Source organism: Anguilla rostrata, chromosome 5 (assembly GCF_018555375.3).
Source record: "Anguilla rostrata isolate EN2019 chromosome 5, ASM1855537v3, whole genome shotgun sequence".
Taxonomy (NCBI): domain Eukaryota; kingdom Metazoa; phylum Chordata; class Actinopteri; order Anguilliformes; family Anguillidae; genus Anguilla; species Anguilla rostrata.
Window position 1 is genome coordinate 35,683,300 of NC_057937.1, and position 27,259 is coordinate 35,710,558.

At 41.2% G+C, this 27,259-nt stretch overlaps 1 protein-coding gene across 18 annotated transcripts in view; it reads left to right on the top strand.

Annotated features, from left to right (window-relative positions):
* Nucleotides 1-27,259, top strand: part of LOC135255164 (tight junction protein ZO-1-like) — a 145,697-nt gene that overhangs the window by 51,548 nt on the left and 66,890 nt on the right. Inside the window, exon 1 of one of the 18 annotated variants that reach the window (XM_064335981.1) lies at nucleotides 25,023-25,710. The exons of the other annotated variants lie outside the window; for them this stretch is intronic. Within the exon in view, the coding sequence (XP_064192051.1) occupies nucleotides 25,684-25,710 (27 nt within the window). The 5' untranslated portion in view covers nucleotides 25,023-25,683. Of the gene's footprint in view, nucleotides 1-25,022; nucleotides 25,711-27,259 lie in introns of those variants that run through there. 18 annotated transcript variants of the gene reach the window in all.

Consider the following 27,259-nt stretch of genomic DNA (forward strand, 5'->3'; position numbering starts at 1 on the left):
AATCCTCGACAATCAAAAGAAAAAACTCTTGTGACCGTCTGATTTGGAAGCACTGGAGTTTAGTAAGATCTCAGGACCAAGAATGAAGGTTAAAAGGCTAGGGTGGATTGAAAGGGGAGGGGGAGGGTTAAGTATGCACGTTGGTCTGCTTGGAAGGGGGTGGAGTTGGAATAATGTTGAACGAACAGAATGGTTAAGTGGCAGAGGATCATGAGACTGCAGTCAGATCAGTAGCGGTTGGTAACATTCCATTTTGGTCTGGAATTACGGTTTGTGTTCCTACTACAGGTAGTTGCTATGGCAACTACTTTGAAGTAGTAGTAACTAAGCAGTTACTAGAACAAAAATAGTTTGGGGTGAGAGAGGCCAGAGTGGCTAGTTTCTCACAAGATGCAGACCTAAGGTCCGGCTCATTATTGCAGTTAATGAATCTACTGTCCCCCAAAACTGAGTTTTCAGTTATGCTCTTTGTGGTCCAAAACCCCACGTGACCCGAACCTCACCTGACATAACTCCATGTTTCCTCTCATTTACTCTTGTGGATAGTATGCATATGCAGTATATACCTTCCATGGCTCCAAATCACATTCCTTTAATGAACGTTTGCAGAAAGTATTTGCTTGCTGTGTTTGATTTATAGTCACTTAGCTTTGTACCCTGTACCCACCCACCCCCCATCCCCAGCTTAACGAGGCCCGAGGCGGTGTCTTCTTTTTGTTTTCCGCTTCCTCTTCTCCGGCTCAGCGTGGGGTGGGAAAGCCTGTTGTGTGTGTTTAAGCGTTCTGTGCAGTCTGTTGGAATTGAGGGTCCCAGACTGCAGAGACGAGTCTGGGAACGCACTGTGGAATTTCAGTCGTTATCACATGGAGCCCAGCTGAGGGCCCGCGGGGCCCTCGCCGAGGATTTCGTCAAGAGTCCAAATTGGTCAACTGGTCTGGGGCGGCACCTTAGCTAGAGAACAGCGTTGGTGGTCGGGGGGTGGATCGGGGCTCCAGTTTTAGATCTGCGGCTTTTTAAATCGATACCAACGGCCCGATCAGTGGCGGTGTCATCCTTATTATAGCGCGGCCCACGTATGTTGGATGCAGTATACTGTGCTCTCAGTTGACATGCTGATAACCCCCCCGCCGGAAGAGATAGAGTGTGTTCACAGATCTGCCTGTTCATTTAGGGCTGTGCTGGTGGGGATATAGGGAGAGAGGAAGAAAGTACAGGATTGTACGACTGTCACAATTTTTTAAGTTTTACAAAAATGTTTTATATATATATATATATATATGTATATTTTTATTTTTTATTTTTTATTAATTAATTTATTTTTGGGGGGTCACTGATGAACTTTTTATTTTAAAAAGGTACTTGTCAATGAGCACATTTGACCGACAGGATGTGGACAGATTTCATTTATTTTTCTCCAACAATGAGATCTGGACTGAAGGGACTGCTGTGTTTGTGTTCTTGTTAAAATATTCATTACAGTTGAGATCATCCTCTTGGGTTTTTGAAAAAAACTTATTTTCCCTCAGGTTAATTTCTGCCCTGTAACATGTAATTAAAAAAAAACTATACACCAGTCGCTATACACCAGTTTATACAAAAGTCATGCTGACAGACAAAATGAAATTATAGCTCTGAGCATAAATTATACAGATAACAGTGGTTATTTTACCACGTGAAGTCCTAATCTGAGTTTAGCAATGAAAGGAAAGTTTTTTTATGTATCACTGCTCCAGAACTCTCCAGCAGTAGCACAGTGTTCTCACTTGTCTGCAGAATATAATCTCACAGAGAACACTTTCACAGAAATGGTAAGGTTTTTTCATTTCTTTGTGGTGGCTGTGTGTCTGAAGTGAAATTAGTTTTGGTGTGAGCCAGTCACCAGCCTCTATTCCTCTTGTTTGGTAACATGGGGTTAAATTCTCCCCCAAAATGTTGTAGAACCCCGTATTATACACAAAGATAAGAAAACAAGAATGTTTGTAGCCCATCTAAGCTTGTTATTTTGTCTACTGCCTGGAGAGTCACACCCTAGTAACCTCTGCTTCTTCTATGTGACCTGGGAAGCTGTACCATGTTTAAAAATACTTCTTGACATCTCTGTGAAATTTGCTGAACTCATTTCCACATATGCCCCCTTGCTCAGTCAGTCAAATCTTTACTTATATAGCACATTTTACAAAGGAATTGTCACAATACACTTCACAGTTTACCCTGGTGGTCTAAACCCCCACAGAGCAAATTAGAGGCAACAGTGGTAAAGAAAGACTCCCTGCAAGACCTTGGAAAGTACCAGACTCAGTAGGGAGGTCCAGCAGTGGTGGAGATTGACAACAAGGGGTGACTCGAAAAGGGGGCAGTTCCCAATTGGTGGGAATGGGAAACAAAGAAAAGGCAGTTAGGGAAGAGCTATGGGTAGAAAGCAAAGATACAGAGGGAGAAAAGGTTCAACTGACAGAATCCAGCATGAAATACTGTACCTGCATGAATATCAGCTTTCAAAAATGTTCTCCCTTGTTGCATAATGTATGCAGACACCCCCAGAGACCAAACTTGAGCAAGTGTGTAACCCTGGACTTGGTAACAAGGAACGAACTGTCTGAGGATCCAATAAAGACAACAGCTACATCAGTCTTCCCCCCCATCTGTTTTCTCAGCTGTTGACAGGCCAGTTAGTGCAAGTGGGCCATCCTCAAAATCAATCACTTAATTACTTTTGTGTTGGCATTAAAAATTGAGTGCATTGAAAAAAAAAAATCTTCTTAAAATCCTTGTGATAAGATCCTTGGGACCGGTGTGATATGCTCACTGCATAACCTATCTGCTCTAAGTGTGCGTATTGTAGTGATTTAGCTGTGTGGCTATTAGTTATTCAGGAGTTGCATTATGAGAGTGTGACTGAAGTAAAAAGGTATGTGCACGCTTGTGTGTGTGTGTATGTGTGCCGGTGTGTGTGGGTGTGTGTGTGTGATTCGTTGCTAGCTGTCAGTGAATACCATACTTCAGTGATGATAGAAATCTGATTGGAGGAGGAAATGAACATTTTGTGCGTATGATACAAGTATCAGGCAGTCCTCGAGGGAACCAAGGCTGCATACACAGATACACACCACTCAGGCACACACAAATAGGTTGCAATGCCTGCACACACCCATGTTAACCATGTCCTCTCATTTTCAAGACGTAGAAGTAAGACATCTCAAAGCCATGCCGTATGATGTGAGCCAGAATTCCTGAACATGGCTGCACAACCTTCCCACAAACCCATGCACTGCCACTTGGTTGCACACACTGGGAAGTGTACAGGTGGGCAGCGGTAGTATGCTAACCGTGCCATTTTCACAAATGTACCCCACATTCGAAATGGTGATGTCCTCATCACGTGCATTGGGTTAATGTAACACTGATGGGTGGCATTGGAAAAGGCACAGCTACAGGGTAGTACTGTGAGAATTAGAAAGTATATCGGCCAAAAGACTAGTGTCTCTATTCCATGCACAATCTCCTATAGTAAGAGAGAAGTTAACTAATTCTGTAAATACATAATTTAAAAAGATATAAAATAAAACTTCAGATTTAACAATAAATAGCACCTGTGTGACTCAGTGTGTCAGCTTATAGGACAAGCATCCAATTGGAGTTCTCCTATGGTCTGGGGACATGCCTGTGAGACACCCCTGCGCCTCTGCTTTACAGCCTTTTCTGGTGAGGTCATTTCTGACAGCAGCACCACCGCCTGCCCTCACTGGTCCTCTTTTCAGGCGGCAGATGTGCTAAAACAGCAAGTCCATAATGAGCCAGCATTAGGAGCCCTTGTGTGAGGCATTAGGCCAGAAAATTGCTGGGTGGGACATTGTAAAGGCACGTCCCGACGCCAAACTGCAGAGCTCACGGGACTTTATCCTGGCAGCGTGAGGCCGAGGATTAGGCCGGTTGGGAGGGCACCATTTGATGATGGCTTAGTTCTCTCTCACTTGTTTTTTCTTTCACTCCATTAACAAGGAAACTCCTGCCAATATGGCAGTCTAGAGAGGTGCTCGGTAAGTGGGTCATTTGCGTAGCCTGGAACACAGCGGCCAAGAGAGCCAATAGCATGAATCCAGCAGAACTGATGCAATTTTATTTTCCTTTATTAAACCAGGCAGGTCAACCGAGAACTCGGTTCTCTTTTGAAGGGACAACCTGGGGAATCAGAGTGGGTGGGCAGTAGAATAGAATAGAATAGAATAGAAACCTTTATTGTCCATTAAATATAAAATAAAATGGAAATTTTCCTTCAGCTCAATGCTCATTGGAAGTGACACAGACAAAGGTATACACGGATTTAAAAAAAGAAGTATTTGGAAGTATCTAGCCAATCAGCATGCACTAATCAACAGGACACGGAGACTTCCCAGAAAAGTGTTTCTCGAAGCTTCCTCACAGTGGCTCTCCCCTGGTGTTAACGCATCTCTAGGTTTTGGTGCACGGGAAGGCTTTCATCATGGTTATTGGTGCACTGGCACTAATCGGATGCTGTTATGCCTTCTGACCTGTTCTGGCAATTGGCTCTCTCTGTTGTTTGTATGGACAGACTGCCTTCAGGGCAACGAATAAGGTCCACACCCCAGTGGATTCTCCCGAGGCTAATTTTAGGTTTTTCATGACCAATTCAATGTAGAAATGCTGACAGGGCAGATGCACTTATAAGATGCTCAGGTTACCCTGAGGTTTTAATCACACGCCTCTACTTTGACATTATCAGACTGTTATTACCAGCATTTACTGAGAATCACATTATCCCCCATTGTCTGTGCCAGTAAATCTAATTTACTGCACATCTCTTTCACAAGCGTTTTCAATTGGGGCGGAACTCAATTGGTTTTACACGATTCAATTTATTTCTCCACAGACAGGCAGTGCTGAGTTCCTGCTCTGCTGTTGGTGCTGGCTTCTTGTGGTGTTTGGCCTCGTTGGGGGATTTTACACAACTTACAAGTGTAGTATAATGGTCAGGGGTTTGTAACTCAGGGAGTTTGATTTCCTCAGCAGTTGTTTCAGTAAGTACCCAGCTATACAGAGGAATTGTGCACAGAAAGTTAATTTTTTTGCAAAAGAAAATGATTTAACTTGAAAGCTAGCTTTTAGGAAGCGTTAGCTAGCATTTAGAGCAAAAACATCCAGGAGCTTTTCTTGCAACTGAGAGGAGGCTCTCTGTGTCTCTTTCATAAATTCAGGAACATGTCCCCAGTCCCTACCCTGTATTTTCAATGAATACTTCAATCAGTAGCTCCTTTGTGTGTCATTCTGTTTGTGGACCGTGTACTTGGGGCACATCAGTAATGTGCTGAGTAGAATGTTCTGACTGTGCTCCATGCACCAGTGTAATTGCATGTTCTATGCCCCATTCCATGCCCCAGTGTAATTGCATGTTCCATACCCCATTCCATGCCCCAGTGTAATTGCATGTTTCGTGTCCCATTCCATGCCCCAGTTGCATGTTCCATGTCCCAGTGTAGTTGCATGTTCCATGTCCCATTCCATGCCCCAGTGTAATTGCATGTTCCATGTCCCATTCCATGCCCCAGTTGCATGTTCCATGTCCCAGTGTAGTTGCATGTTCCATGTCCCATTCCATGCCCCAGTGTAATTGCATGTTCCATGTCCCATTCCATGCCCCAGTTGCATGTTCCATGCCCCAGTGTAGTTGCATGTTCCATGTCCCATTCCATGCCTCAGTTGCATGTTCCATGTCCCATGTAATGCCCCAGTGTAGTTGCATGTTCCATGTTCCATTCCATGTCCCAGTGTAATTGCATGTTCCATGCGCCAGTGTAATTACATGCTCGCATTGAGAGGGATATTTTAGTTTCAGTAAATAAAATTCTCATTACAAAGACAAATACACATTTGAGAGTTCAGTGGTGCAAAAAGCATAGGCACTGGTCTACAGAGACGTGGAAAAAAGTGATATGAGTCATCCTTCTCCATATTTTCCACAAGTGGGCGAGTGCATGTGTGGCATACACCAAGAGAACGGTACAGGCCTGAATGCTTGACCCCTTCAGTGAGGGGGTCAGGTGACTCTGTTATGCTGTGGGGGGCATGGTTTGGGTCCAGTTGTCCCCTTATATCTATCCTGATGGGAGTAGTCTATTCCAGGATGTCAATGCCCCCATCCACAGGAGTCACTGAATGGTTTGATGAGTATCATATGCTATGGCCTTCACAGTCACTAGATCTCAACCCAGTTGAATGCCTGTGGGAGGTTTTGGGCCGACGTGTTAGACAGCGCTCTCCACCACCATCACCAGAACACCAAATGAGGGAATTGGGAATCTTTTGGAGGAATGGTGTTCCCTCCCTAGAGTTCCAGAGAATCTATGCCAATGCGCATTGAAGCTGATCTGGTGGTTCATGGTGACCCAACACCTTACTAAGACACTTCATGTTGGTTTTCCCTTTAATTTGTCACCCCTCTGTATGTAATATGGACATATGCATATGTACACAAACATATCGAACATGCTGTTTGTGCACCCACAGAGCACTGGTATTGTGAGCAGGTGCGTGATTCCTCAGCCGGGTCTCCCGGTGGGTGATAATAATGCTTTCATGCATAAATGTATGTTCTGGACCTGGAAGCCTTTCCATCACTGCCCTGTCCCTGCTGCATACTTTTTCCCTTTGCCTCTTGGCTTCAGCTGGAGGCTCAGCATGAGGGATCTCTCTGTATTTTACAGTGACCGAGATTGAGTTCTCTCTCTTAATTAACTTCACGGTACTTTTTTCATCTATCCCTTTTAATCCATTTTTTTCCTAATAATGCGTTTGATTTCTAATTAGATTCCTTCTAAAGCAATTACATGTCTTTAGGCAAACTCATTCTATGTCCCTGTCTTCTGTCTACTTTAAAATGTTCTTTCTTTCTTTCTTTCTTTCTTTCTTTATTGTGGTTGTATTATAATGCTTTTTCTTTTCTTAACTTTGTATCTATTTGTCTACTTGTTAGCATCGCTAGAAACAACTATTTAACAACACTAATAGATGGTACTCTTATTACATAACATCCTTAAACACAGTTGTCCTCAAGTGTTTCTTTAAAAAAACAAAAAATGTCATGAAAGTAAAATAATCATATGAGGTCTATTCAAATACATTTAAAGTATAATGAGGCTTACAATTTTTTCAAGAACGGGACAAGTCATAGGGATCTATTGAAGTAATACTTTGCTCCATCTTAGGCATCATAGTGACAACAACTGTGAAATGGACTGAGAAAATAAAGATAAGGATTGATTGTAAATGTAGATATTTGTGACCTTCTGATTGGGGTCTTATAAATTATAAGCCAGTTGGCTGATAACTTCTGCATTGCCATAGCTTGTCCATTGTCAATTAGAGACTCCATTGTGGACAATTTGAATGTAATAATTCAGCTACTTGTGTAGGATTGTATCATCAAATGTTTTTATTTATTTTATTTGTGATAGTAGGTTTTCAGCTTTTTGGTTTTTTTTTGTGGCAAATTTTTGAAAGTTTTGGCCAAATCATAAGTAATTTCATATGTACAGTGGTAGCCCCCCATTCCCCATTACAGCATACTTACTGTGATAGCCCCCATGACATCACACACATCATGGCACAACCTCATATATCATACACACTGTGGCATGCACCTGCCACTGCTTCCTCAGGTTCTCCATCGTGACCTTGCAAGGACTCTGGTTTACCTGACTTTCCTGACCTTCCTGTCCAATTCCCCTGCTCATGTTCAAGACAGGCATGCACCCCTCTCCTTCTGCTGGAACTTTCCAGGGTCTGCCCCCCTCCCTCCCACTCCTCAGACTGCACAGGGTCTCCTCATGTTATCACCACTAATCAACACCCTCTCGCTGGACTAGAAAGGTTACTGCAAGAGATAAGACAGACCGTGCTGGAATTACAATATAGCTTGACAGTATGAAGAGAACACAGATAACATATGTAATCTGAACCTGGACTGAGCACTAAATGGAAGGGTGAATTATACCCAGTGAGCCAAAACAAATGCTTATGAAATGTTTATAGGTCATGGAATGTTGTGAAAATGCCTTCTTGTCAATTTGTTGGTTCACATACATATACTGAAAACAGAAAACATCATCTGGACCTGTTTGCAACATATCTGGAATGTTGTAGTTGTAGGAAAAAATGTATATATATGGGGGCTATGTATAAAAGGTGCTGTCATTTTTACGTTGTGAAACCAAGGTGTATAAAAATAACCTTAAATAAAAGCTGAAAATGTCAACTCTAATTGTATAATTAAAAATCTAAAATCGTGGAGTACAAAACCAAATCAAGAAAAACATTATTTTTTTCTTTGTCCCAAACATAATAGCGTTTACTGTAAATAGCAAAAACATTGCTATTTCATCACCACCTTACTGCAGCCTGATATTTTGTGTTTGCTGGGTAAAGTGTTGTATCTTTGCCATTGAGATGCCATGCAGCCAGTGGTGGCGCTAGTCTGTGGAACGTAGGACATTTCAAAATCTGAATTTTATGCTAGTTCACTTGTATTCTCATAAAAGTAACTCTGTTTAATGAGAATGCATCAATACTCACAATAATAGCACAATAACTATATTCAATTCATATTTTTATTATAACAGTTGTAACAAGCAGGATGAAGTGGTATTAGTGGGATGAAATCTACAAATAGTGTTCTAATTAAAGCAATTTTTTGCCACACTGGCTAATGATATTAAAAAGCCCTAGGAACAATTTCTGTTTTAATTTATTCATGTGGAGCAAGCTAGCTGGAGCATGACATTTTGTTTTCAACTTCATTCAAATTAGATGCTTTCTCTTTGATTCATGTAATGCCACCAACGGCTGTGTAAATATTATGATCAACAGACGCCAAGTGACGATTGGCTCAAAGAAACAGGAGTAATTATTTTGTTGGGGTTCAAGTCTAGGTCATTGCCGATTGTAATCTTAAAAAAGACATTGTTTTTTTCTGTGTTTATAGAATCTTTCTTTTGCTTCATGCTTTTAAGCAAGGAATGCTACCTTAGGCATAGAACTCGCATCTTTACAAAGGTCATAAATGTCAGCCATAATTATTCTTAACGCATATCTAATTAACAGTCTTCGTTTCATCTATCTGATTTATCAGACTTTGTCTATATCCCCTGGCTTGTGTGATTAATTCTCAAGTGCATATCTCTCCTTATTATTTTGAACACACCTTATGAAACAGGAATGAGGCTATTGGACAGACTAGTCAGAGAACATATAGAGACCTGTGCTTATGCTTATGAATCAGTGCTTATGCTTATGTATAGAGAGAGCCCCATAGCGTAGAGTCCTGTTCTCTGTCAGTAGATGCTTCTAGAACACACATAGGCATTTATGTGAGCGAGTGGTTGTACAAAACGCATATGTTTCTCTGTGAGCTGGTGGTTATATGTCCAACCCTCTCCTCCAAGGATCATTTGGATGTGCCAGCATATAGCACTGTGGTGATTCCTTGTTTATGCGGTGGTGTAAACAGCAGCTGTGTATATTTAAGCTATCATGTTTAATGATTTTACGTAGTACTTACGTTTAATGATGTTACATGAAGACACAAGCAAAGAGGCTGACCGACAATGACATTGAAATACAGTGGAGAACAGTGATGTGAACGACCGTACACGTTCAAGAGAGGCATCAACTTTTCTGTGTCTTGTTTGTGGACAAAGAATAAACGGCAAGAGATTCAGCCAGTCAGAAATACGAGCACAGCATTCTTTTCATTGTTAGCTTTTTCCAGTTTCTCAAAGACCCTCAAATAAGCAGGCAGGCTGGATTTTATTTTGTGTAAGAGGAAGTGAGTGGGAATGATCATATCTAAGTGCAACTGGGAATGAAGTGGGAAGATTAAAGCCAGGAGTCGGTTCTCCCCAGGGGAGCAGTACACCCCCCCCCCTCCCTCTGATGAAATGGGACATATCAGCCACACGTCCTCACCCCCCCCCCCCCACCCCCACACTGTCCTCACAGGTAATTCCCCAATGAGCACCCTGCCAGCTCCAGTGAGGGTGAGTCTCTGGCTGAGAACCAGTGAGAGAACATAACACATTGGGATAGCTCAGTCAGGAAGCACCAAATTCTTTTTTATGCCTGTCCTTTAAAATGCATATCATGAACATCTACTGCATATGGTATATTATAAGCTCAAGAATCCTAATGGATGGAAATGTAGGTCAGTTCGAATTGAAATCAGTAACTTTTAACCTGACATTAAAATACAACATGTTTAAGGGATAACATATTTTTCGTTGTAATTACTGTAGACTTATTTTTTAAATAGACTTATTTTGGGCTGTGAAATTTAATTGAAATGAATATTATTCTGCACACGGTTTTTGAATGACTTTTCCATTATTGTGTTGTTTCGTGAAAGTGCTAACATGCCTTCTGATCTAATTTTGCAGTTATTTGCAGTTTTTATCAAATACAGTTTAATTGTCGCCTTTTTGCATCAGTGATAATGAGCTTCATGAGATGTGATTGCATGTGCTACCTCCAGTTTCATGCCCCCTTTAGATGAATAGTCAGTGCATTTTAAGGTGTGTATGAACTAAGGATCTACTGTGTGTGTGCGAGAGCGAGACTGGCTCTCTGTTACAGATGAATGTCACATTTATGGCATTAAGAGCTTCAAACCTTTATTGATCTTTCAAATGATCTGTCTGTGCTGGCATATCATACCAATCAACTGTCATGGACTGCATGTCATGAACTCACCAGGTTTATTTTCTCTATTTTGAGGCTTGTTGGAACTAGAACGAATCCAAGTATGACAGTGGTTTCAGATATGAAATCACTGATTCAGATGTGTCCATGTTTGTAGTGCTCGAAATCTTTACCTACAGAAGCTGAGTATTATTGTATGCTGCACTTGACTATATATGGGGAGTGTTGGCAGATCTGGCAAATAGGATGACAGTGTGGGAAAGGCTTAAGAACTGACAGTGGCCTTTTTACTGTGAGACAGTTGTAGGTAGGATTAAGATGACAGTGTGAAAGTGAACAAGCTTGTGCCTCAGCAGTGTAAATGACACATAATTACATTCTTAGATTTATTTTTTATTTTTTAACAAAGTGAAGATAGTACTGATAGCGCTGTAGCGCGTGGAGAATGAATTTTGTGGCACGGCATTATCGTACTGGGATATAGCGTGTCGTGACTCGCGGGTGGGTGTAAGTGGAAAAGCTGAAGATACAGCAAACGGATAGAAGAGGAGCAGCCCTGACCGGGGAACGCACCCGAGCTGCATTTAGAGAGGATGAGTGCACTACGCCCCTCCCCCTGCTCTTTCCTCCTCTGTCTCCCTCCTGCTGCCAGAGACTGTGTTTAGCATAAGGTTTGGGCTCCATTTCATTAGCCAGCTCCTCTCATTCTGCCTCCTAAGTGCACAGATACATCAGAACTGAAGTATGGACTGTGTGTGTGTGTGTGTGTGTGCATGTGTGCACCTGTGGGTGAGTGATAGGTGAGTTTGTACTGTATGTGTGAGCATGTGTGTGATGAGGTAGTTTGTGTGTAAGATGGGTGTGATGGCCTGGTAAAGATGGGCTGATGTGGGTTGTGCTGATGTGGTTCTCTTTTTGTGCTGCTGGCTGTTTTTTCCCCCCTCTCCATACACACGGTCCCTGTACACCGGATAGTCGGTGTAATGATGATCTTTAAACGCATGTTCTGCCCCCTTCCCACCATATACTCCAGACTACAGTTATATCCCCTCAGGATGGAGGAACAGCGCTTCCTCCCCCAACTTTGCACATCACATCATCACCGACCTTCTGTCTCCAGTCACTCCACTGCTTAAGTCAAGAACTAATTTCCTCTTCTTTACCTCTTTAACAAGCTGAGCCATACTGTGCTGTGGATTTTCCTCAGCAGAGGATTAACTCAGTACCACTTAGGTACAATGCGTACGCTCCTTTTTTCACATGGCATGAAGATTATAATGCCTCGCTTTACATTCGAGCGAGGAACGCCATGCCAGTGTGCTATGTGCTGTCAGGTTCTGCCATACTAAGAGTAGAGCATCTATGCTCATTTTCAGCAGCTATTTCAGCTCTTTTTCTTTTCCAAAAATATGTGTACCTCATTTTCTTTCATTTGGTGTATGACTTGGAACACAGCAGCTTAAAGCTTATGCACTGTGGCATTGTGCTGATTCCATCCACTGTGTTCCACATTCACATTCAAGTTTCCTTTTGTTGACATGCATTTACATCACTGCCATTTCTACTGTGCATAGATTTTTCAGCTTAGCGGTGGGTGGAGCTGACATTTTAACAGTAATTTGGTCTGTTTGTAAAGGTAGGTCAAAGAGGATAAAATACTGACACACACACGCATGCACGCACACATGCACACACACAAACACACACACACACACAAACACAAACACACACACAAATAAAAAAATAAAAAAATAAAAAAATTAATAAAAATAAGAATATTCCGAATCACCAGAATCCTCCCAGCCACTAGACTCCTCCCAACCACCAGAAACCTCCCAGCCACTAGACTCCTCCCAACCACCAGAACCTTCCCTATAATCAGAATGTCACATGGGGTTGGGTAAGTTTTTTCCTCTTGTTTACATGAAAGATAAGCAGAAAGCATTTCCAGAAGAAAACCCACGTCCAGTGAACAGCTGGTATTTCCATGCTCCAGCACTCTTTAGGGAAATTGGTCAGAACCCAGCAGCACTCTGGCTCTGTGTGGAAGCAGCGATAGTTGAAACCTGCCTTACACCAGGTTGGACTCACCTCTGAGCATGGGTATTATTTTTCCTGAGTTTCCCTGTTTAATCAGAAAAAATACAGATTTTCAGACCATAAAATGTTTCTGAGGCCAGTACTAGTTTATACAGTTTATATTGCTTGATTATGGATCATATGTACTGTATTGCAGAGCTTTTCACCTTGGTCAGGATATATAATACACACATACTGTACAGTATTTTAGACTGTGGGATTGCATTGTATATGAGGCAAAGAAATGGATGTGCAATGGAAGTGAAAATTACATAGGAGAACATAATACTTCATGTAGTCCAGATAGTATGTGTGTGGACTATATTTTTCAATGCTAGAGTTTACATCTTGGTTTTGCTTTCCTTTCTTGGAAAGGAAGGTTATGTGAGGCATGTGTTCTTTCCTTTCCTCTGTTCACACACAGGGCCCTATAAATATCCCAGTGTGTTCAGTTCATTCTCCAGAAAGTTGTCATCTCTTGGGCAGTACTGAATTTAGAGTTTTCACTACAGCTTTTAGGAAATTATTCAGCGAAATGATGCATCTCTGCATAACTGAAATATGACCCTTAACTTTATCCCACCCCGTGAATGAAAAACAGAACATAAAGAGCCATAAAATGAATGGAATGACCATTCTATTTGTATTGCAGTAATCTGTAAAAATGGCTCTGACAACAGCAAAAATAAACTCAAACAAAGACATTTACATCTATGTTGCTTTTGAAATACCTCACTGAAAGGTCACATTGTGCCTCACAAAGTATTTATTGCTCTTCTCTTTGCAAATTCAATGAATGGTTTTCAAGAATCTACAAGCCATTGTGTCTGCTTTTGCACACTTTGTAAGAAGAACTATGGCTCTGTAGAATCACATACAAACATAGTAAGTGCAGTTAATGTTATTTAATGACAAGAAAACCAATTCAATGGCATGATGTTGGTTTTGTTTTGTATTAAATATCTGAATTGTATATTGAATCTCTAGTTTGGTGGAAAAGCTGTGCAGTATATTTGAAGGACTGTTCCATCCAGCCTTTTGCTATGGGGGGTGTTCTTTTTTTTTTTTTTGCTCATTTGGCATGACTGATTCTGGGTTAAACAGGTTGTGTAATGGAAAGGAGATCAGCCAGCCGTTTTGGCAGTATGCAGATTGTTTTTTGCGGAAAGGTGCCCTGCAACGCATACCAATTTAATAACAGAAGAGAGGGAGACAATTATTTCTCAGTCACAGCCTGTCAGCTTCATTTCATTGAATTGACTTCTAACTTCATTTCAGGATAGGCGTTTCCCGTGACACTAATAACACACAATCACTCCAATTTATCTTTAAATTCTATTATGGAGCTCTCTGTATTTATACAGTGAGCTCCATAATGTTTGGGACAAAAACATATTTTCCTTGATTTGGCTCTGTACAACACAGATTTAGATTTGTAATCAAACAAGTCATATGTGGTTAAAGTGCAGATTCTCAGGACTTACCTCAGGACGCCTAGCACCTCCCCCTCTTCGCACCTGCACTTCCAGAACACGTCTCCTCTCTGTTCTGGCCCCACGATGGTGGAATGACCTCCCTGTGGAGGTCAGAACAGCTGAGACTGTGACCCATTGGCAGTATATGAAGACCCACCTTTTGCAGGGTGCTCTTCCATTTGCACCTGAAATGACTGAAACGTTTAAGGAAGTGTCAACTTGGCAGCTTGTTTAAAGGTGACCTTAGCAGCGCCAATTATAACAGAGGACAATTATTTTAGTCAGCTTTCATTATTTCTTTGATTGCTTCTACTTCTTCAGGATGGCGTTCAGTGACACATTAACCACATCACTCCATTGAACTTAATCATTATACTCCTGTATTTGACAGTGACTCCTAAGTTTGGTCAAAACTATTTTCCTTGTTTGGTCTGTACACACAATTTGTTTGTATAAACGTCTATAGTGGTTAAATGCAGAATTCTCAGTTTTAATTTAATTTTATTTATTTAGCCCTTCCAATTCAGAGCACTATAACATTTGAGACAAATGGCTTCACAGGTGTTTTTGTTTAGTCGGGTGTGTTAAACTGCTTCCATGCAGGTGTAAGAAAGCATTCAGTACCTAGTTTTGATTCTATGCATTTGATTGCCTTTAGAGTATTGGTGTTTGTCAACATGATGACCAGAGTTGTACCAATGAAAGTCAAGGAAGCCATTATGATGCTGAGAAATAAGAAAACAGGCAGAGAAAAACTCAAAACCTTTCATTTATGAAAAATCAACAGTTTAGAACATCATTAAGAAGAAAGAGAGCACTGGTGAGCTCAGTAATCACAAAGGGCCAAGGAAGACCTCTACAGTTTATGACCGAAGAATTCTCACTGTAATGAAGGAAAATCCCTGATAATCTGTCCAACAGACCAGAAACAGTCTTCAGGATTTAAGTCTTCTGCAGAGAGTAGTCACACATTCACGTCTGCTTCCTGAAGAGTGTTTCCAATCTGTCCGACAGGTGTTTATTATGGTGAGAATTCTTCAGTCGTGTACCCTTTAATTAAAGCTGAGAATTTGTACTTTAACCATATATGAATTAAAGTTTAAATCGAGAAAAAATATGACTTTTTCCCAAACTTGGCGCTCACTGTACGCATATATACTGATGAGTGATAGATTAAAGGAAAAACCTGAATAAGTAATTAGAGAAACATTATGAATGCTGATGCTTCAATACAGGTGTGCTGCATGATAAGCAATTAACACTATATCAGGCTCTGTGGCATGTATAAAAATGCTGAGCAGGCCCTGTTGACATCAATTTTGGATCAAGATGGCAAGAGGAAAAAATCTAAGTGACTTTGAAAGAAGGTTCATTGTTGGGGCACGGATGGCAGGAGCTTCAGTTACAAAGACAGCTCAACTGGCTAGTGTTTCAATAGTAAAAGTGACTAGTGACATCCGCATTTAGATCTATGGGAAATACATCAGTAAATATGGTTGTAAATAGTGGTGGAAAGTGCACATTCGATCACCATGTTGCTTGTGCATTAGTGCGAGATGTAAGGAAAAACAGAAGAGCAACTCTACCTCAGGTGACTGAGAATGTCAATGCAGGATGTGATCAGACTGTGTCAGCAAGAACAGTTCGTCAACAACTATGTAGAGAGAGTTATTATAGTAGGGTTGCAGTGCATAAACATTACATTACATTTAATTAGCAGTCGCTTTTATCTAAAGCGACATACAAAAGTGCATATCGAGGTCATTGGAACAACTACAAAACACAGGTTCGATAAGTTACAATACTCATTTCGTACAGTAAATTCCTCATTACAAAGACAAATGCACATTTGAAAATTCAGTGGTGCAAAAAGCATAGGTACTGGTCTATAGAGCCATGGAAAAAAGTGAAATGGTCAGATGAGTCATCCTTCATCCTATATCTTGACAAGTGGGCGAGGGCATTTGTGGCGTACACCAAGAGAACGGTATAGGCCTGAATGTTTGACCCCTTCAGTGAGGGTTCCAGTCCCTCTGTTATGCCAAGGCGCATTGAAGCTGTTTCTTACTGAGACACCTTATGTTGGTTTTTCCTTTAATTTGTCACCTGTGCATATATCCTAAATATGCGCGTGTGTGCATGCATGTTTTTGTGCACGTGTGTGGAGAGTTATGTGATTAATGTTGGCACTTTCGGCATTGGTGTCATGGACGGCAAGCGTTGCTTCATGCTGGGGTTAGATACAATGCAATTTCCAAGCTGTGTTAAGCCGCACGTATATTTTCATACCTATATAAAACCCTGAAGTGATTTTCCAGGGCTTTACACTACAGCCCCTCTAATCAAATCGAACGAGGCCAAGAACGGCCATTCGATTGCCGGCTAAACACTTTCTCATCCGCGTGAGCCCACTCCACAACACTGTAGCTCCAGCATACTGCTCTGCGATAAACAATAGCTTAATTATTTTACTGCCTCGGGTTGATTGATGACAAATCCATGCAATTGTATGGATCGCCAGAGCCACATAACGAGAGACATCGACAGGTTTATTCAAAGGACAAGTTTAGAGGAACTCGTCTAAATCAGAAATGATGGCATGAGCTGAGAATGGCTTTCTCTCGTCTCTTCCTTTCATCTTCATCCCTTAATCACTCATGATGTGTGCGAGCGGCTCTGCGTGGATGTATTTTCTCTTTTCCCAGTTTTAAAAAAAAACCTTGAGTTACCATGTATTTAGGCTGTGCGTGCAACTAATGTATTAACAAAACAATTAGCACGTGAATAAATACTGAATTGGAGTAACAGAAAAGTACCATAATAGTGTTATTCCTGCAAAAAAAGACTTAGGTCAGCTTAGAGAGGCACAAGTGAAGAAGATGAAAGCTGACCTGACAGCGCAAGACAGGCTGGGATGTGCTGTCCTTTTTCATTCATGCATCTCTCGCCCACCTGAAACTAGACTTTTTTATGGTGAATTTATTTCTGTGGTTCGAATCAGAAAGGTTAAATTATTCCTCGCGGTCAGCAGTCAGTTGCGTGACTGCTCTGCCAGTTGCCTGGGAAGTTTTCACATCACCGTCAGTAAGAGTAGTTCTTAACAGGGAAGTGTAAGAGGTGAAACCTAGATCATTTCAAGCCTTTGTTTGCTCTGTTCTTGTCACGCGATGCTAATCCTTTTTCATTCTTTTTTCCCCTAATACGTTTATTTCCAGTGACTGGGGTTGACGAGGAAGAATTTTTTTGTGCTATGCTTCTTTTATTGGTTGAATGGACTTCAATTTGAAGTGAACATTTAATTGATGTCAAACAAAGAAATGGCTCTGAATATGAATTCCGTTTTTGCTTTTGGATGTAAACGTTTGTAAGTGACCACTGATTGGAGGCACACATACATTTTCAAAATGTATAAGAAAATCAATTTTGCTTGCAAAGAGCACCATCTTCAAGTGGAACATCCATTAGATAAGGGAATCTGTCTATTGATCTTCAATATGTTCTGTAATAGCTGTGACTACAAACTTAATTGCATGTTTCTTTTTTACTGTCAGCCTACGGAATGCATTGAACTTTTAACATGGCCTTGCAGAATCATTTTGCATAAGCATATTCATTGAAAACTGCTTATGTGACGGTGTCTGTGGAGGCAGTTATGTAAAAAATCGCTTATCGACCTCTCCTCCCTCCTGCCCATTAAAATCATTATACTGTACAAATGGTGGACTTCAGAGTGACCAAAAGTGGCAGCTGACCACATTCCAACAAATACTAGTCTTACATGCTGTCAGGCTGGGACTGCAATTGAGTATTTTTCAAAGTTGGCTGAAAGAGAGAAGAAGCTGATAAAAATGGTTCACAAACAAGAAAAATCACAGACCTGTTTCTGACCTAGGGGATTTTTTCCTCACCAAGACACAGAGACAACCTTTTTTTTTTTTTTTACACATTAAGCAGATAAATATAGACTCACAAGAATGTATCAGAAAACCCCACCCTTAGAGATGTTGCACTGATGGGGACCAAAAGCAGAGTATGAAGGTGATGATGTGATTATGGAGTGTCACTGACACCTTTCCATTGCAAGACTTTCTTAATAAAATCCATGGTGTGTTCTGAGACGGATCTGTTCTAAACCTGTAAAATGCTTGTTTTATTCCCTTCCTAGCTGCTCAGTGTTTTTGGAGGGGGTGTTGTGAATTTGGAATCTGTAGCACAAGTCGGTACACAAGAACATAAGCAGGTAGTAAAGATTTTCTTTCTTAAAGCAAAATTCCAGGCGAAAACACATTGTTTGAATTTTCATATTGGTGGTATAAAACACATCTCAGGTCCTATTTTCCTGTTTTGTGGAGCGTTTCCCTTTTCTAAGGCTAAACTTGAGCTCTGTAGACAACATGACATCAGTTACAGACCAGGGAGCTCCAATGGTTACGCTCAGTCTAGGGGACCCATTGCTGGGCCATCTATCCGTAACTTAAAGCAAGCAAATGCTGTCCCAACGTGAATGCGTTATTGTGGTCGTCAGTTCTACCTGTGTAGTGCACTTAGCTTTGGGGTGCCATAGAGAGAGGTCACTTACCCCTGGTAAGCAAACTGCTTTCTTGGCCCGGATGGTGTTTTGCAGATGGGCAGTTGTACCAGCCTTTGCGTTTTGTTGGATTTCTCCATTCAGGTTTTTGTTTGGTGGTGGATTTTCACTATCACATGCTGCGCCAGTATGCCTTGTGCGCACCCAGGCACAGGTGCGCCATTCAAATTATCTGCAGGTCAGTTACGTCATCTGGGCTCCACCTGGAAGTCAGTTCTGTCTCATTTCCTAACAGTCACGCAGCCATATTGCCACAGCAGGCTCAGTATTAATATGAGTGTGTCTCCAACTCACTACAGTACCAATTATATATACGAGATATTTGTTTCAGCCCGTTAGTGACAACAAGTCAGGAAGTTTGCCTTGAATCCCCGCTAATCACCTTTCTGCAGAACTCCTAGTGAGGACATTTATCAAAAGGACATTCATATTTTTGCCGTGCGGGCAGCCTCAATATTCCAGAATGCAACAGCATAGGTTTGCGGGGTAATGGGTTAATGTCATGCCTTTTAAAGTGTAGGCTTTACGTCTGTGAGTGTGTGCTTGCACGCATGTGTGTCTTAGTACGCGTGGCACATGCCGCTTTATTTGTGCCTGTGTTATTTCTGTTCTATCGAATGGATTATCTTTAAAAGAAATTCATTGTCAGCCCGACTCCCACTCTTGACCTTCATCGGGTTGCGGTTAGAGAGAGAAGCAGGGCGCTATAGCTTGTGAGCGTCGTAATGAAGGTGAGAGTTCCCCGAGTCAATAAAACATAAAGGAAACCAGATAAGAGGCACAAACCTGTTTTTGAATTAACGCAGAGGAAGATGGGCGTCGTAACTCTGGAAATCCACCTGCCCCTCACTGCTCTGAATTGGATTTCATTACTGGAGCTTATACTGAGCCTTCCCCTCCCCCTTCCCCCCCACCACATTCCCCATTTTCTCATTTCACTGCTGTTTTCACATCAGAGGATGTAAACACTATTTAACTGTAATCCCATCACCCTAGTGTCTCACAGAGACACATGATCTTTTTTTGATCATGCAGGAATGCCAACATCCATCATTTTGGAAAGTTTCTCTTTTGCATATTGTACGTTGGTAGATCAATATATGATGCATTGTGTAATACATTTGTGTCATTGCATGAATAAGCAACAAGAATGAAAGTGGGACTCCAATAATCTTTTCAATGATTTCACTTCACAGAAGAAAGAATTTGTAAATACGTTTTTGAGGCTTGCATGAACTTCTTTCTGCAAGGGCAAATGTAAGCAGAGTCCACTCCTTCCCTTATCACAGATGGGTGTTGGCAGCAACCTGCCCTTAGATTTGAATCTTTCGCTCAGAGCTGTTAACTCAACGGGAGAGAGTTGCTTTTTGCTCGTTTATTGTTCTTCATGACCCCTCCTTTTGAGGCTAAACCTGAGGCCGTCTTTGCATAATAATTTCTGATGAGCAAGGTGCATTGGCGGCAACTGTATTGCTGCATTACCTGTAATTGCATTCCCTGCTGTTTGTTTCCTCATAGAGTATTGTACTTCCTCTTCTTACTTAATAGACAGTGTGCAAGAACACTAACTCCCTCCCTCTTCACACTTTTTCACACACAGTCATACACATGTATTTACACACCGATGCACACACATACACACACTCATACCTGCACCCTTACATATACACCCTGTGTCTCTCTCTCACACACACACACACACACACAGGCTTATTGGTGTTTTCTCCCAGTTCTCTGACACGGTGCTTTTTTGTGTGCTCAGCCTTCAGCGAGTACACCTGAGCCCCTGTGTTGGCCTGCCGCTCTGGGGCACTCAGCGCTGGCTGCCAGGGCAGCCACGCGGTGCAAAGCTGCTCTTGATCGCATTTTAGTGTCACGGGCTCCCCTCGTTCCATCAGCGGAGACGGCAGATCGGCTGACAGCGCATGCATTATGGTGAGATATGCACTTTTTGAGGGACTGGGAGTGTTTCTGTGGAGGGTTTATAGCCGTCGGTGGAGGCAGATCCATTATTTCCATTTCTTTCTCTTTTTTTTTGGAAGCCGGCTTGCAGTGAATGTTCTGTAATCTGTTTTTATCCTGCAGTTTTAAAATGCGCAATAGAATATACATTTTACATTCTTCCGTTGTGCAGGCCTAGGTATTTTAGTCAGAGGCACCTTTTTCCACCAGTCAACTGGACAATTGCGTTGCATGTTTGTGTGTGTGTGTGTGTGTGTTTTTGTACAAGTTAAGGGACAGAATTATCAGAAAAAAGATACTGATAATACTGACTGAAAAATACACAAGGCATTGGTGACTGAGAGATACACAAGGCATCGGTCACTTACTCTTGTGGAAACTGTATACTCAACAGTAACTTAATCAGACATCACTGTACTTGCGGCAGACCAACAAGACCACAAGAGCATTGGATACCTTCCAGAAAAGGACAGATGATGGAGGCTAGAGATGGCGACTTCAGACTGATCTCGCAACTCCTGAGACAACATCATGTAGGGAAATCGGACATTTAAATACAGGACAAACATACACACAGGAAGGATATAAAATAAGTATCCCCAACTTCTCCATGCCATCCCCCCCCTCCCACACGCACACAAAAAAAGCATCATTCTCAGAAGTGGATGCCCCCCTCCAAACACTTATGCATGGTGCTGCTGCACCAACGGACTACTAAGATGGACAATGATTTGTCTGCAATCCTTTCCATAGATTCTGGTAGTAGTGGATCCTTGTACTACATTTCTTATGTTGAGTAACAGAATGTTGAAGAGGGAAGAAGGGCATATGCTCTTCATTTACTGGCTACAGGTGCTTTGTACTTGGTGTACACCTCCTGCATGGGCTATTTCTTGACCTTCTTGATCTTTTATTCCTTGTGCTCTTTGCTATGAATTACACAGTGAATAGCAACAGGAGAGCACAGTCTCCGATTGTTGGTTTAAGGTGCGAAAATGCACATCAGATTGTAAAATCTTGGCTTGTCTTTATCTGGCCAAGTGTGACCAGAAACAGCTACCATTCATCTCGCACCCTTTTCCAAAGTCCAGGCTGTCAGAGGACATTGTCATTTAGTTTTGTGTAACAATGTCATTTGCTGCAAAAATAATGAGCCCTTATAAAAAGCACCTCTGAGCCCCAGCCAGCTTTGCATTGAGATCACCGGAGAGGCATGTTTTGTACTAAAATAGTCAAGTGAACATGAAGGCCAGATAAATTAAAATGTCTGCTAGGACTGTTTTTAAGATGGTTAGATAGCTTTGTGCAAACAGAAACATCAATCTCCATCTTTTCAGAATATGACACAGAGAAAATGAGCTCTCACTCGTTATGTAAAAACAGGGTTCTTGCTTATGTTTTCATTATTCATCTGATGTGTTGGACAATCAAATTATTGAAGTGTTTAAAAACAGACACATTGCTTTTTTGTAGTCTTGTAACATGATCACAGCATATAGTTTTTGATTTAAGCATCCATTTCTGTGAAAGGTTTTTTAAACAACCAAGATAAAAAAATCTAAATGTTGATTTTTCTGCATAAAATGAGAATTGATTAAAGGACCAAACCATCATTGCCGCATCCCCAAACTGAAGTGCTGTGCATACACTCACATTGAAAAAATCAACAATATTCTAAAGGACTTTTGCAGGCTTACCAGGCTGTTCATTATGAATAAGTCAAATTAAGTAAAACACACCTCCTCCTACCACTTGGCAGAAATGTTACTGGTGAGTCAGCGATATGTTTTATATCCTGGATTTTCAACAGGGGGTCTGCGGACCCATGGGGTTCCTTGAAGGTGTTGTAGGGGGGTCCCTGGCCAGACTTGATATGCAATGACCATTATATATAGATTTGGGAAGATATTTCTAAATATAAACATTTTTAAAATTTTAACCCATTTTAATTTATGATGGGGGTCCCTAGGATGTCTTTGAGTCTGGATGGGGGTCCCTGGATCAAAACTCCTTGAAAACCAGTTTAGTTTTTTTAAATCATTCCTGCCTGAATCGGACTTGCCATTTGTTTTACACGTTTTTTGGATTTAGGTTTCCTGTCTTTGGATATGCGCAGCATTTCAGTCTGTTCTTGTACAGCTCTTCTTAATGGCTCCAGACAGTTACAGAGCTGAGGAGTAAGTTAAACTGCTTTAAAGAGAAGTTATCTCACTTTCTATCCACTGTTGTGGTCGCTGCTGTGCCAAACAGAGCCTCCCTGTATTGTTATCCAGTATGCTGTAGCACCACTGGACTGATCTGTTCCGTGGGGGAAGCCGCACAGTAGCCCCCATTGTTTCGTTTAAAACAATGCCAGCTGAGGTCTGCGGCTGTGGTTTAGCACGTCCTGCGGGCGGGGCCCCACGGAGCCATAGGAAGCAGCCTGCGCAACAGCGACGAGGCCTGAGGTTTCCTGTGAGGTTGCTCATTAACGAAAAGCAAAACCAGCGTTAGAGATTACGCATGCCCCAATCTGCGGGGGCCGCTGAGGACAACATGAGGAATGTCCTTTTTGTTTGGAACATTTTTTCTTCATGAATGCTACAGGATGAGCCGCCTGTAATGAAATGCGATGCAATCTAATGAAGGATTTGGATGAATGGTTGCAGTCATATTTGCTTTTTAAGCTTGTTCACTTGCTATTGCTTAAAATAAAACAGAGTTACGCAAGCTGAACTGAGTTTCTATTACAAGTGAGGCACCTGTGTGTGGACTCGCTCCAAAGATTACACAAGATCCATTCGAGGCAGTTGATTGTAAATTGGTCTGTTCCTCAGTGCAAGGTGCAGTTTCAGTACAGATTGCAAGAATTTATTGTCTGCAATCCTTTCAATAAATTACCACAAATTGTGACTGCCCCTTTCTTGGAATACCATGTCAGTGCTATAAAAAGTCTGATGACTATTTAGTGGATGCTCACATCATTCTAAACAGATTATTTGGTGAGATTTTATGAGATTAGTTGTTTAAAAAGCCAATGTAAACAATATGGGAAGTCTGGAAAGTCTATACTGTTTTAAAGACAAAGGCTTGTCATGAATTGACCTTTATGTATATTATACAAAATAAGGTGTTGCATAATACAAAATATGCAATAGTAGTTCATATGAATTATATGTGAAATAATCTGAGAGAAGATGACATATATTCATCTTCCATTCCTTTCTATGGTGAGCAATACACGTTGATAGATTACAGGGAAATGAATAATAAATATTTAGTGATAGTATTTACAATTTAATTTAAAAAGGGGCCCAGTATAGCAGCTGTCTGCCTTCTCTGTTTTTGGGTTATAAATTTAGAAAATGGTTTCAAAGGTTTACCTTGTGCAAATGCATCCAACATGTTTTTTTTATTTTTTTTAATGTCAGATTTCAAGTGTTGGACACATTATAAACTAAACCATTGCCATTCCATTCAGTCTCATGCAGCCTTATCAACCAAAATGAGATAATAAATTCAATCATGTATTTTGTGGGGTGTGAGCTTCATTAGCATTCAGTGTCACTGAACAGTAGAACAAGAAAATATAAAACGGGGAGTTAACTTTGTTTTCCGGGCATTACAAAAGCTGCAGTAAGGTCTGACATAGCATTTCAATGGAGAAAAAAAGAATCATTCCTTTTAAAGTTCCACTTAAAAAAAAAAAGTTAAATCGAGGACATTGGCTGGCAGTCAAAATGAAAACTCAGGTGATCACAATTGACCGCAAGTTATAGTAGTATTGTAGTTTTCAAATAAAATGTACTCTAAAACTTGCATATAAATATGAAAACTTATTGTTTTAGTGTATCTAAAAATACTTGTTTGCAGCAAGGCGGAATGAATGTGGATATTGTTTAAAGAGCAACCAATTTTCAACCACTCCAACTATGTGGTTGTGAAGAAGCTACTCGATACTATTGTGACTGGTAGCTCTACTTTGTGCTTATATGCTACATTTTTTTTCTTCAAACTTCATCGGGTGGATTTCAACTGCCTGAAGCAAGCAACGATGTCACAGTTTTCACTTCGATTACTGTCGTGAATGTTTATGGAATAAATAAGGAATCCAAATCATCAACCTTTTACCTCTCCCCTTTCATCGACGACAGCGAGTGATGAAAATTCCACTGAAGTTTTGTCATCCTATTTGTTGTTGGGAGGGATACGCAAAACGGAAATTATATATAAATACATACCAGTTGTACTGACGTATCTCTTTGACCGATATGCCCGCTATGTGTACAGCTGTGGCTATAGCAAACATTTAACTGAAAAGGCTTCAGCTGATTATATACATCAGTGTGATCCTACACTGGTTCTACCCGGTACCACCCCCGCAGGAATGCAATGGATTGTCCCAGTCAGACATGTCACGGTTGTTGCTTGGAGAGAGGAGAAGCGAGGGAGCTGTAAGAGGCAGACGGATCCTGCCATTGCAGTTGTATTGCTTTGGAACCGTGGAGACATTATTCCGCGTTTCCCCCCAAATTTCAACACGCTCAATAAATTATAAGCACACCAAACACATCACAGGATAAACTGTCGGACTCATTGGATCGTAGTAACTGAAATCATACCTTGATGCTCTTGTAGCTGGCACGCTAGCTGTGTTTGGGTGGAAGAAAGTAGATTGCTAGCTAGCGGATTGAACTTTGGACTTTTTATATGGTATTTTTGCTAACATGTCTGTGAGAGTCCTGAGAAAGTGAGACCGTACTGCCCGGCGCGGCAGCAGCTGGGCAAGAGATCGAAGAAGGAATTTTCCTGATTTGGTTTGAGTGATATATAGCTAGCTGCCTAGCTAACGTTACAACACGAAACTTGCTCCACTGGGAGGAAGGGAACAAAATGTCTGCCAGGGCTACTTCAAACAAGGTAAGATGAAACTAACAACAAAAGTGCTTAAAAGTAACATTTCAATTGTGATGAAGCCGCATCGGCTTTCTTTTAAACTGCAAACCCACCAGCTGCAGACCCATGGAAGCGTGTTAGCCAGGTAGGGCGCTTCTGGACTTGTTCTAGTTCTGGTGGAATGCTGACATTAGCTGTCCTGGCTAGTAAATATTGGTTATCTAAATTGTTACCAATTTGTTTGATAAAGCACGTGGAATGAGAGCGAGACATCTACCATTAGTTAATTGGGAAGCTAACATTAGATTTTTCCTGAAAATATTGTTCGTTAGACAACATTTAACAGGAACGACATGCATGTTAAATATTTAGCACCCGTTATTTAAAATTTACTTTATAGATTGGCTAACGTTACACAGACCTTTAATTATAGTTAACGGTACTAGCGAAGAAAATGCACTGGAACGTTTGACTAGACTAACGTTACAAAAGCTTTAACTAGCAAAACTAAGTAAATTAGCCAGCTAACCCCCAGCTAACTTTTCTGAAAGCAAATGTTGGTTAACTTGGCAAGTCTTAATACCGGTTACCTTAGCTGAACTTCTCTTAACTTGTGAGTAACGGTATTTACAGCTGGGGGCATTTTCCTGAAATGTAAAATGTTTGGAATGACGTAATGTATGTAACGGTAGCTACTTGTATAGGCAGAATCATGCCAGGTGCTATTTCACAATTTGGCTTACAGCTATGACGCATCCGCTTTGCTTGCAACCTGGGTTAAAGGTAAAACAGCTAAGTGGCATTATGTATAAGTGGTATTTTATATAATGCCACGAAATTAACTAACAAGCTACACTGTAATGGGAGTCGCCTACAGCTGATTATGGAAGAGCTTATTGATGCAGCCATTGTGCACCTGTCTAAAATAGAGGGGGGAAAAAGCCTCGTTGAGGTGATACCTGGGCCTGTTTGGATTTGCTGCTGAACTGGGTCAGCCAGAGAAATTGTTTTAAATGCATTGCTACTGCCTGCCGTGTCTGTGCGTTGGCTACATGTCATTATTGTTTAAGCTTGGTTCTTGTTTAATACTAAGCTGCTATAACTTTGTATGTTTTCCTTGTGACTCCTCTGTTGGTAGTGCTGAAATTGTGAAGTCCCAGCAAGTTGTAAATCTGCTGTCTCACTGTTCAGTTATTTATGGGCGTAGGTGCAGTCTATATTAGTTAAGCATAGCTAGCGCCAGCTATCTTGCTTGGGGCACGTTATGCTTAACTTCTGTGGCTTGACAGGTGCACAAGTGGAAAGTGTATTATTTTCATGGACTGTCAAGTATGTCAGATGCCAGCTTTCAGCTAGGCCAGTTTGCCGGTGCCGTGTGGTGAGTTATTTGGCGGAATAGAATGCCTTATGGATCTGGAACAGTTGTAGTTAGGTGAGGTGAGACCTTCCTTCCCTCATGTCATTCTGATGCTCCCATGATTTGTGAAGTTAAGCATAACTATATAAAAACTTAACATTTATTATTTACATGTTTATGTACAATACATAGCATTTGCTTGGGTGCCCACATTTT